The sequence below is a fragment of the Gopherus evgoodei genome, chromosome 5 (genome assembly GCF_007399415.2).
Source record: "Gopherus evgoodei ecotype Sinaloan lineage chromosome 5, rGopEvg1_v1.p, whole genome shotgun sequence".
Lineage (NCBI taxonomy): Eukaryota > Metazoa > Chordata > Testudines > Testudinidae > Gopherus > Gopherus evgoodei.
Window position 1 is genome coordinate 131,069,761 of NC_044326.1, and position 12,036 is coordinate 131,081,796.

At 48.3% G+C, this 12,036-nt stretch overlaps 1 protein-coding gene across 2 annotated transcripts; it reads right to left on the reverse strand.

The window, feature by feature from the left end:
- Positions 1-2,892: 2,892 nt before the first annotated feature.
- On the reverse strand, positions 2,893-5,805 carry STBD1 (starch binding domain 1). 2 transcript variants are annotated; one of them, XM_030563584.1, is made up of 2 exons: positions 5,700-5,805; positions 2,893-4,257 (listed from the first exon to the last, which is right to left on the reverse strand). In XM_030563584.1, exon 2 carries the CDS (start codon positions 4,088-4,090, stop codon positions 3,395-3,397), a length of 696 nt encoding a protein of 231 aa, XP_030419444.1. In that variant the 5' UTR covers positions 4,091-4,257; positions 5,700-5,805; the 3' UTR covers positions 2,893-3,394. The 2 variants fall into 2 exon arrangements, with proteins under 2 accessions (XP_030419444.1, XP_030419445.1); XM_030563585.1 differs by lacking the exon at positions 5,700-5,805 and adding an exon at positions 5,082-5,291.
- Between the last annotated feature and the right edge of the window lie 6,231 nt (positions 5,806-12,036).

Consider the following 12,036-nt stretch of genomic DNA (forward strand, 5'->3'; position numbering starts at 1 on the left):
AACAAGTGCTGCAGTGAGATTTATCATTACAGCTGCCACTCCCACGACCTCACCTGAGACCATGGAATTTACCCTAATAATTGGGCCTTCATCATCCTAATCCTGAGAGGTCCTGACCGGACTGAACCAAGAGAGGGACCCAGATGACAGCCATCTCCCCTGGTGGCAGCTGAATTCCAAACTCTACCTGGAGCATGACCCTCATCCTCTAACCCCTTTCTGTATCCTTTTCCTTCCTCATCTTATTTCTTCTCTTCCTATCTCTCTAACACGAGTCTAGCTTAGCCAGCCAAGACTATTTTGCAACACTGCTGTGATGACAAAGGCAGCTAAAAGCAAAGCCCTAAGCAGCCTGATGCTGATACAGGTGTGCCAGGTCTTGGGCCTCGTTCAGACTAGGGGAGGAAAATCGATCTTAGATACGCAACTTCAGCTACGTGAATAACGTAGCTGAAGTCGAATAGCTAAGATTGAATTACTCACCCGTCCAGATGGCGCGGGATCGATGTCCGCGGCTCTCCGTGTCGATTCCGGAACTCCGTTCGGGTTGATGGAGTTCCAGAATCGATGTAAGCGCGCTCGGGGATCAATATATCACGCCTAGACTAAACGCGATATCGATCCCCGAGCAATCGATTTTAACCCGCCGATACGGCGGGGTAGTCTGGACGTGGGCTTGGAGTGGCTGATATCACATCACATACTATACCTGGGTTTTTCCAGCAGTGAGGTTACTAGCAAGTCCACACCAGGAACAGAAACTGCATTTTCTATCCTGGCTGTTCTTCTCTTTCTTTGCTCATGGGTGTTTATCTTGTTTGGTCTTTTAGAAAAAAAGATTGGACTTTAACAGCCCATTTCAACTAATTTCTCTTTCCCCCTCCCCCCAAAAAAAGGACAGTTATTACTATCTTTACCACTCCCTTAAAAAAAAAGTCAAAACAAGTGGTTTCTCAGTGTAAAAAACTCAGCCAAAGGGAAAACAAACAGTAAAAAAGATTTAACCATGTTACGCAGGCTAAGGTCTCTGTATATCCAAATCTTTTTCAGTGTTGGACAATAACAGGATCATGTCAACACGTTTTACTCTTTGGGCTCATATATTCCATCTATGTTAGGACAACCTACCTTCAAGCCTTTCTGAGTTTGCATAAAGCAATGCATAGTTCAGCCTAACTTTCATGAGAACCAGAAAATTCACTTCTTTCTGATGCAACCTTACTTCACCCAGGAAGGTCTTTGCCAGAGCCACATCCAAGGTATGACAGTGTCATTCTGTTTGCCTAGGACCAAGAATATTTTGAAGTAGTGCTCTTCAAAGGGACTGGATAGGGTGAAAAAATACCTTTTACTCGATTAGCTAGCTAGAGCGCCTCTTTCTCCTCTTTGAGAAGGAAGCTCAAGAGTAGGGCCTTACCAAAGTCATGGTCCATTTTGCAGACATGGAATTTAAAAATCATAAGTTTCAGGATTTCAGCTATTTAAATCTGAAGTGTCATGGTGTTGTAATTGTAGGGGTCCTGACCCAAAAAGGGGGGGAGGGGAGTGTCACAACTTCTGCACTGCTGCAGGTGGCACTGCTGCTTTCAGAGCTGGGCAGCTGGAGGGCAGCAACTGCTGGCTGGGATCTCAGATCTGAAGACAGCAGCTCAGAAATAAGGATGGCATGGTATGGTATTGCCACCCTTACTTCCGTGCTGCTGCTGGCGGGGCACTGCCTTCATAGCTGGGCACCTGGCCAACAGCCACTGCTCTCACTGTCCAGTTCTGGAGGAAGTGTAGGAGGGTAGCAATACCATGACCCTGCTTCCCCTCCCCCCAAAATAACCTTGCAACCCCCCTGCAACTCCTGTTTGGGTCAGGACCCTCCAATTTGAGAAACACTAGTGCCCCCCATGAAATCTGTATAGTACAGGGTAATAGCATAGAAAAGACCAGATTTCACAGTCCATGATGCATTTTTCATGGCCATGAATTTGATAGGGCCCTACTTATGAGTCAAGAAAGTCTGTTTTGGTAGAGATCTGCCCAGGTAGTAACCTGGAACTCACAACACACCTTTGCATGTTATTTTAAGAGTGTGGGTGGGGTGGGGTCTGCCTTCAGCTGTAGAAGAGTACATTTTGCAAGCCACAGTCTTCTGTATAGTACAGGTAATTCTAGGCACTAGATAGAAACATTGTAGTCTTGCATAGAAGTCAATTGGCAGGGTAGCAGTTCCTACCTCCCAAACTGGAAGCCCACCCTGGCTTTGTTCTAGCTGGGTTAACAACCAACCTAGAAGCACTTGTTATGCTAGTGGATCATTGGACTGGAGAACAAGTGCCAAAACATTAGAGTACCCAGGCTTCTTGCGAGCAGCCCAGATGGCCCTTCCATGCAGAAGGCTCATTTACAAGATAAGAAAATCTTTTTAACCCAAGTATAACTAAATGACACTAGTTTCAAGAGTGAAATCCCTGCCTTGGTTAGCTTCTAGAGCAGCGGAGTATTCCCTCAGTGTTGTTTTAAGTGCAAACACTAGATTGATTTTCCCTTCCCACTACCCAAGATAACAATTACAAAGTTCATTTGGAAACCCCTACCTGTTCCCAGTGAGAGGAAAGTCACTTATTAAACATGTCAGGTGGTCACTCCTGAACTTTGGCCTTCTGGAGGCCACTCTGCTAATCTGAGCTTTCAGGCTGGCCAACTATTCCCTTTTCAGATAGGAGAGTGTAGCTGAGGAAGAAGGGGAGACTTTATGGAGGAAAGAGGGCCTGATCCCCAAAGGTGCAGAGCACCTGTCAGGGTACACCGAGGACCTCAAAGGAAGCAGGTCCAGTTACTCTGAATTAACCTTTTAAAGACAATTTAGGTTATGTCTAAGGGTCAAACATGAAGGACGGTCAATCTGAAAATATATTGTTTATTGCTTAATTGTACAGTACAATAAATTAAAAACTTTTTATCACAAGCCACAAGTGCAGTATGGTTAGCTACACCTCCTCTTGCATTCAGTCCGCTCTTAAACCTTAAGCCAGTCGTACAAAAATTCATCCCACTGCCCCACTCATACAAAGTCAAATTTAGCGTCAAAGTTTAACGTCACACAAGGAGCTGTCTGAAGTGCTGCTCTTGCGTTCTTATCTGCCTGGATATCATTAGGCAGATTTTGGTTTGACTTCAACTGAGGAGTCTCCTCACATGGAGGATCCCTTCCTAGAGCCATAGCTAACCCTAGCAGAGGAGAGATTGGTGGATCAGACAGTTCTAGCAGGGATTGGTATATGATGTACAGTAAGGTCTACTATCCAAGAAGGTTCTGCTGGAAATTGGAATAAAATTAGAGGCCCCCATGCTTCGTCTAAGCATTTTTTTTTTGCTGGGTCAGTAGCTTCCACTGAGATCCTGTTCAATGATATCCCCACCACTGATGGGCCGTTCTATCTTCATGTTCAGTCATTAAGGTTCTGTTGTTACATTCCTCCCAACGTGTGACCTTCCCATTCTCCACCAAAATGAACTTCCACTCTATTTTGGAATCTGCTGGTAAGATAACAGTGTCAGACCAGAACCCATCCTTGTCACACTTGAGTGGTACGTAGTTGTGCCACTGACCAAGACACTCATGGTCACCTGTGACAGCAATCAGCTGAGCATCAATGTGAGTGATGTAGTGCACACGGAAGTTCACGTGGATATTCTGAGGCATTGGGGGCACAGCGGCAACCCGCTTTGCTTTTGAATCAGCCTCAAGGAAGTCTACCTGTTCCAATTCCTTGTTGCCTTGGCCCACACTGGTGTCAGAGTCATCTGCACTACTGTTTTTACTAGCATCTCCCCAGGCTGAGTCTTCAGGAACAACTTCCCAGTCCTCATGATCAACCACGTCCTGATACTCAAGTGTCTGACCTGACTGTTCTTCACTTTTGTCCTCTCGCAGGTCACTAGATGGTGATGTTTCTGCCAAAGTGTTCCCACACAGTGCCTCACTCTCCTGTCCCTTTAATAGTTCTGATTCTGCTGTAGAGGAACCAAGGGTTTCCTTGCTTAAGTATTCACAGTAATTCATTAGTGGGATGGCAGGTTCTTTGACCCGTGACTCCATTTCATGAGATTCTCCAGGAACATCACCACCACTTAGAGATTGTACATCTTCTCTTGGGGTAGTTGCTACAGTCTCTGTTGCCAGGTAGTTCTCAGGCTCTGGAGGGCTGGGCAGGACACTGGCAGTGGTTTCCAACAAGGTACACTCACTGTTTTCCAGGACAGGCTCTAATACAATACAATATTAAAATACTTAGTTAACCAAAAACAGCACAGCCTCTTAGTTTTAGCATTAGACCACTGAAAGTGTTCACAACTCACAAGACTAAAAAGTTACTTTCCAGACACTGCTGTTCCCATTTACTAGGCAAGTTTTTTTTAATTAATGGAAGCAAACTATATACCCTTGTACTACAGTTACATTAGGCAAACATTCTTACAAGACATGTTTGAAGTTTGTCCTTGCTCTGTAAGGCTTGATTAGGATCAGTACTCCCTGCCAAGACCTCAAACCCTATCTCTACAAATCAATATATTTACCAGACAGTCCTAACTTCAGAACATTCAACACATCCACTATTCTTGTGAAATTCCTCCTCCTTTTTTGACTTTCAGAGATCATCTATTCACAACCAGTTAGACAAGTCAACTCTTGTTTGATATGCAGCTCCAGGAGTGCTGGATATTTATATTCAGGATACAAAACCCTAGAACATTCTCTTACCACAGTTTGTCATCTCCCCCCCCATGCTTTTAGTTTTCCAGCCATATACATTGTCCCTGAAATAGTCTCTAGCGATTAATGCCAAGCACCCCATTTCCAGTAGCTTCAGATTTTTTTTTGGCTGCTTGGCCCCTCTGAAGTGCAAGCTACAAGCCTTCTAGAGGCTTTTTAGGCCCACTGGTTTAGCTGTGTTTCCCACCTTCAAGTACGGAGACCAGACAGCAAGTGTGAAAAATCAGGAGCAGGGGGGGCGAATAGAAACTTATATAAGAAAAAGCCCCAAATATCGGGACTGTCCCTATAAAACTAGGACATCTGGTCACCCTACCTCCACGTGAGTTGCTCTACTTGGCTGAGGCAAGCTCCTGTTTGATCCACCCCAGCACTGGGGAGCCCAGTGACCCTCTGTTTGGCAGCTCTGCTGCTGCTCTGGGGAGGGCGTTTGTAACCAGGAGGAGAAAGCTATCCCCAGGCCAGGTGCCCGCCTCCCGCACCAGCTCGCCAGAGGGTGACAAGTTCGCAGCGTGATTCTGTGCCAGGCCCAACGCTGCCAGCCCGGAGCAGCAGCAGCTGAGCTCCCGCACGTCCGCATCCCCTCGGCGCGGTCCGCCCGGCAGGGGCGGCCCAGAGGAGTCAGTCCAGGGAGCCATGACTCAGCCCCGGTCTCTGAGCGGTCTGGCCGGGCGGGGGGCAGCAGTGTCACTCCCCCCAGCTGCCGGCGGGCGGGGCCGCGCTCTGCACCGCTGCTCCCAGCGCCGCACTGCAGCAGCCCGGGGAAGGGGCCCGCAGCTCCGGGCACCGGGGGGAGCCAGCGCGCCGGCCGGCTCGGGAGCGGGGACAGGGACCCTGGCCCGGGGAGACAGAGCCCCGGGCGGGCAGCACCCCCACCCCCTTTGCCTGCCCCGCCCCTGCGGAGCTGGAGCCCCGGCGGGCCCCGGGCCGGTACCTGGTGCTTGGGGCGCAGCTCCGCAGCGCTCGGCGACCGCGGGCGGCTCCTGGCAGGCGGCCCCACTGCTGCTGCTGCTGCTTCCCCGCGTCCCGGCGCCCGCGGGCGGCTCCTCCCCGCCCCGGCCGTACCAGAGCCAGGCCAGGAGCGCGGCCACCAGCCCCACCAGCAGCGCCGGCCACAGCCCCACCAGCGGCTCGCCCGCCGGCTGCGCCGGGGAGGCCGCGTCCGGCCTCGGGGAGTCACCGTGCACCATGGTTGGGATGCAGAAGCCCCGCGAGCCGCCTTATATCTGCTCCCGGGGCTCGCTCGGACCCCGCCCGGGGCTCGCCTGCCCCGCCCGGGCCGCGGGGCGGAGCCGCCGCTCCCCGATCGCTCTTAGCCGCCCGCCAGCACCCCCGGCCGGCCGGATCCTGCCCTGCCTTGAGCCACAGCCTGGGTGTGTTGCAAAAACATTCAGCGGGTCCCAGGAAAGCCCCTTGGGCGGGATCGGGCCCCGTTCGTTGCTTTTTGTTTTGCCGCCTTCTTAATCCAAGTCTGGGCCAAGCAGATGATTCCCTTTGCAGCCGCTCCCCGCCAAAAGGCTGCCCCTGAAACCCCCCGCGGAGCTGCAGGGGAGTTCGGATCCCAGGGCTGGTTCCAGCAGAGCGGGGGGGGGTCCCTCTGAAAGCGGCTCAGTCTGACCCCGCTCCCAGGCCAGGCCGGCTGGAGGGGGACAGGCCCTGGGGGAAATGGGTGATGGCCAAGCTCTTCAGATCTCAGCAGTTTGAAAATCAGACTGCTCGATTAGATGCCCAAATGTGACTCCAGGAGCCTAAGAGGTGTACAGTCAGGGCTAAAGTGCCTAGAACTAGGGGGGGGGGGAGGACTTGGGGGAATGATGGAGCTTTTCTGTTAAACAGAGAGGGGGTGGGGTGGGGGGCAACCTTGCCATTCCCCAGCTTGGTCTGTGTGGTGAAATGGAAACATCTTGATTTTCACCAGAGAGCTCTCAGTCACAGCACAAAGCAGCTTATACTGCAGGCTACACAACCCTCAGGCATGACCAGTTAACATCCTGGTAGCACTGGTGAAGCTCCATTGTCTCCTTCTGGCTGCTGGTTTGGCAGCACTGCCATAGTCCACTGTTTCCAGATCCATATTGGATAACTAGCTACTGCCTCTGCATTGGGTGACCCAGAACCCGAGCATCACAAATCACCTCCCCTCTTGAACTTGGGAAAGTTCAAAGCCGGATTTGGATCCAGGATTTTGCAGCTTGGGCCCCAACTCTAATTCTAGTGTCGGGGATTGTTTCATCATCCAGAAGTATTAGAGCAGGGATGCAGAACAAAGAGAAATGGCGGAAGTGCTGTATATCGTTAAACTACAAGTGAGCCCAGGATGCACCTGAATCGGAAGCCCTCAAATCTTTGGGAAGTTCAGATCCGGTTTAGCATTTCCCTGTTTGGGCATTCCTCTGCAAGAGGAATTTGAACTGGGGCACCAGATCCTACTCTCCTCAGACTCGGAGGAAATTTGGATCCAGATGTAGATCCAACCTTTGCAACATGTGCCCATCTCTACTCTGTCCATTAGTGTTGCTTTCTCCTGCCCCCTCTGCCAGGGAATGGACCCCCCTCTATTTTCAACCCTACCACGTTCTAGTACCTTTTCCCTGGTTCTAAACACACAGTAACTGTCCAGCTTGGGAATGCATTTTACATCAGCTCCTCTGTACTTAGTTCTGAATATTGCATTCTCATGTGCCTGAATATATGTTGTGGTGCTCTGTCAGTCTTACGTCTGCAGCTTCAAGATCTTTGTGTGGCACTCAGATTTGTCTCTAGGAATTTCCCAAATACAGTACTGCTGCCTTGCGTCTCTAAGTCCCCCACGCTTCAATGATATGAATAGTGCGATAGGATTTGTGTCTTCAGCCCTAGTGTCAGTGAGTGCAGATTCACTGACTTCCATATCTACTTGGAATGTAAACAAAGATTGATAACAGAAATGTGAAAGTTCAGCTCAGTTTAAGACTTTCTCGCTCCCTCTCCTTTTCCCCTTTCTATCATTGTTTCCTTTCTTGTTTTTTCTTCTCACCGTTCATTTTCTTGTCACAGTTGGGTAAAGGCTGGTACCAAATGTTCCATTCTGCGCAATAAGGCGGTAGCTAGAGGCATCACCAGCAGCAGGTTACAAGGTGGTTTTTAATTCAGAGGATAATTCTAACATAGACTCATAAACTTTAAAGTCAGAAGGGACCATTATGATCATCTAGTCTGACCTCCTGCAGAACGCAGGCCACAGAATCTCACCCACCCACCCATCCCTGTATCAAACCCCTAAGCTATGTCTGAGTTATTGGAGTCCTCAACTCTTGGTTTGAAGACCTCAAGGTGCAGAGAATCCTCCAGCAAGTGACCTGTGCCCCACACTGCAGAGGAAGGTGAAAAACCTCCAGGGCCTCTGCCAATCTGCCCTGGAGGAAAATTCCTTCTCAGCCCCAAATATGGTGATCAGTTAAACCCTGAGCATGTGGGCAAGACTCACCAGCCAGCATGGAGAGCTATGCCATGTCAGAACTATATGCTGAGGATTTACGTTGTTTCTGCAGTGAAGAATCATACACTCTTATGACTGATGAAGTGATCAGCACATTTCATGAAGGTTATTTGCAATAACTCCTGGAGCAGTATGATTTATATAGATACTTTTTAGCAGGTGAGAGTAAGGAAGATGAGTTTGTTTTTCTACTTGCTTGTACTGTTGAATACTGCTTAGTTTTGTTTTCTTGTTTCTTCTTTTAGAAGTCAGATAAATTTATTACTTTTTTTGTAACTTCCGCATTGTATGCTAATGCTTACAATTGGATTTCTTAACAATGTACTGCCCTTCCTTCTTTTGTGTTCTGCTTTGGAGGCTTTTTTTGGCTTGGTAGGGATTCAGAATCCATTAGCACAGATTAGCTTTGACAAATATTTTGATTTAATTTAATTTTATTACCCAGTTTTGGGCCTCTTGAAGTGGTGAGGATAGATTTTAATGCAGGATTAAGGGATTGTACTGATAAAGATTAAACTAGCAACTCAGGTAACTCAGTCTAAGAGTTGCAGCTTTATACTTTAGATCTGTGGTTCTCAAAGTTTTGTCCTGGTGACCCCTTTCACATAGCAAGCCTCTGAATGCGACCCCCCAATAAATTAAAAATACTTTTTAATATATTTAACGCCATTATAAATGCTGGAGGCAATGCCGGGTTTGGGGTGGAGGCTGACAGCTCATGACCCCGCATGTAATAACCTCGCAACCCCCTGAGGGGTCCTGACCCCCAGTTTGAGAACTCTGCTTTAGATCCTTGAGCCTAGTTTGGCAGTCATTAAAAAAAACTGGTAATAACACTATATGGCTTAGCCTATTGATTAGCACAGGGTGGGCAAACTATGGCCCATGGGCCACATCCGGCCCACCAGCCATTTTAATTTAGCCCTTGAGCTCCCTCTAGGGAGCGGGGTCTGGGGCTTGCCAGCTGGGGAGCAGGATCAGGGGCTGCTCGGTGTGGCTCCTGGAAGCAATAACATGTCCCCCCTCCAACTCCTACGCGTAGGGGCAGTCGGGGAACTCTGCTCCACCTGCTGCCCCCACCCCAAGCACTGCTCTGCAGCTCCCATTGGCCACGAATCGCAGCCATGCCACTGCTTCCAGGCACCACTTGATTTAAGCACCAGCCAGAGCCTGCACCCCTCAGCCACCCCCCCACGCCTCTACCTCCTGCCCCAGCCCAGATCCCCCTCCCACCCTCCAAATCCCTTGGTCCCGTCCTTCCAAACCCCTCATCCTCAGCCCCCACCTCAGAGCCTGCACCCCCAACCGGAGCCCTACTCCCGCAGACCTTCCCTCCTGCCCCAGCCCAGAGCCCACTCCTGCACCCTGAACTCATTTCTGGCCCCATTCCGGAGCCCACACCCCCAGCCAGAGCCCTCACCCCCTCCTGCACCCCAACCCCAGTTTTGTGAGCATTCATGGCCTGCCACACAATTTCTATACCCAGATGTGGTTCTCGGGCCAAAAAGTTTGCCCACTCCTGGATTAGCACCAGGCAAAGAATTTGGAAAGCTATCTCCATTTAGTCTTGGGAACTAATTTTTAAAATCCATTCTTTTTATCCTTACCTAATTGTTGTGATTTGAATTCTGAAACCCATTAATGGGATCTTATTATCAGCTATCTCATTAGAAAAGAGAGTGGCTAATTGGATGTCGGAGAGAATCTATTTCCAGTGTGCGGTGTTCTTAATCTTTTAGTTTCATTGAGAGCAACACTGTGTCAGCTTAAGAGGACATAAAATGTCATTTAAATTTATAGATGCACAAGTGTACAGTCTTCGCAATGGCTGAAGTTCCTTGGATGGCTGCATAAATACAGTGAGTTCATAATCTAAAACAGGTTTTCCCCTCTATACATATGATCTGTGCTTACTAACTTGGACAAACTTCACTGAGAACCTAGTCCAGCTAAGCATGCACCCACATGTACTCAAGTGCATTGCTGAATAGGGATGAACTTAAGCACATGCCTTTAAAGTTAAACACATGCTGAATTAGGCCCTGGATGAGAAGAGCAGCGGAGCCTGGGGCCAACTGGACTTCCTCTCCAAGATTTTCTTTTTATACATTGTCTTTGTTATCACTGTATGTGCTCAGAGGAGAGATGTGTATATGCAGCTTTGCCTTGCTATTTAAAACCTGTTCTTCCAAAGTGCAGTATGAAAAGCTCTGTTAACTTGCCATGGCCCCATATATAAAGTACATGCAATTAATCCCTTCCTGTAGTTGGTTGCCACTTCCCTTTTAGACGTCTTTTAATATTTCTGTTATCCTTATAGTTTTTCTGTAACTGAATCTGGAGGCTTCAAATACTTTTGTTAAAATAAAGTAAGTGAATTAAAGGAGAGCATTGTTCTGACATAGTCTATCCCTGATAGTTATGGAAACTGCATAATCAGGGGCCTTTCACTGCTGAAGAATGTATCACAACTGGATATTTAATACCTTGTGGGGGAAAAAGAATATGAAGGAAAAAGGAAAAACTGACGGGTCGTGTTCCCAGTAGTGGAGTTGTATTACTGCTGTACTTCCTGTGCAATTGTCGAAGTGGCAGGGCTACAACTGAGGATAAGTTGAAAAGAACTAGGCTGACTTTCAGGCTCAGTTTGGTAGGTGAACAATTGGAAGAAAAAATATATTTTCTTTGTAAACTGAGCAGATCTACTCTGGTGTCACTGAGAAGCAATAAACATGGAAACCCACAATGCTGTGTTTACAGAGTCACTTTTCTGAACAGCTCTCACAGAAAGCAGCCATCTGGACATTTTGCTGGTGAAAAGAAAGACTGGAAAAAATAGTCTTTCCCAATAAAACATTAGAAATAACGCATCCATGTTGTTATAAGGTAAATGCTCACATAAATATATATCGTTTGTTAAAGCAGTTGTTAAACTACACACTGCCGCTTGTTGTTTTGGTTTGTTTATTTGTGTTTAAATAATCAAGCTTATCGTATAACATCCTTCAAACTCCCGGATGCCAATGGGAAAGCTGATTCTTTCAGGGTTGTCTTGTAGGCTCGGTCTACACTAGGGACAGTTCTCAATAACTTCTCCCCCTTGCTAACATCAGTGCAGCTGAAATGGTGGTAGCAGCACTGGTGTTACTGAGGGAGAATATGTATCAGTGTTTTCTTGATATTATAACAAAAACCTTTGGATTAAAGCAGCTGTTGCATGTACTGTTAATGATAAGTTCTTCAGATTCGTAAGTGTCTGCGCTAGAATATACTCCGCCGCCATTCATTTTTCTTTTAAACAAGAGTTTAAATGACATAACCAGCTGTTCGTTACTGTCAGGAGTCTCCTGCTACCTCCTGAGGTCGCAGCCTGCCCCTGAGTGAGATCCTGCCGATAAAGTCTCCTTCGCAGCTGGGGATGACTTCAAGAACTGCTCCAGGATTAGGTCTCTGTGGTCTGGGAAGCACTCTTCAACATCTTTATTCCTGCAACCTCTGGCCTGTGTTAGTGCTGGGCCTGAAGCCAAGGGACGGGTTCGTCCCTGCATTACATTTTAAGCCAGTGTGACTCCACTGATTTCACTGGTGGGAATCTCACTCCTGCTACAGCCTCCGAACGCTGCTCTGTAAAAGCCCTGCAGCCGGCCAGCAAAGAGTTCTCACAGTGCAGGCACTGCATAGCGCTCCCATAGGCAATCGCCTACGCAGGCTTCCTTGAAAACCTGGCCCCAGGGTGAGCAGGGGGTCCCCATAGTCTACGTGCTACAGGGATCCTAAGTTGCTGTGGAGCGGC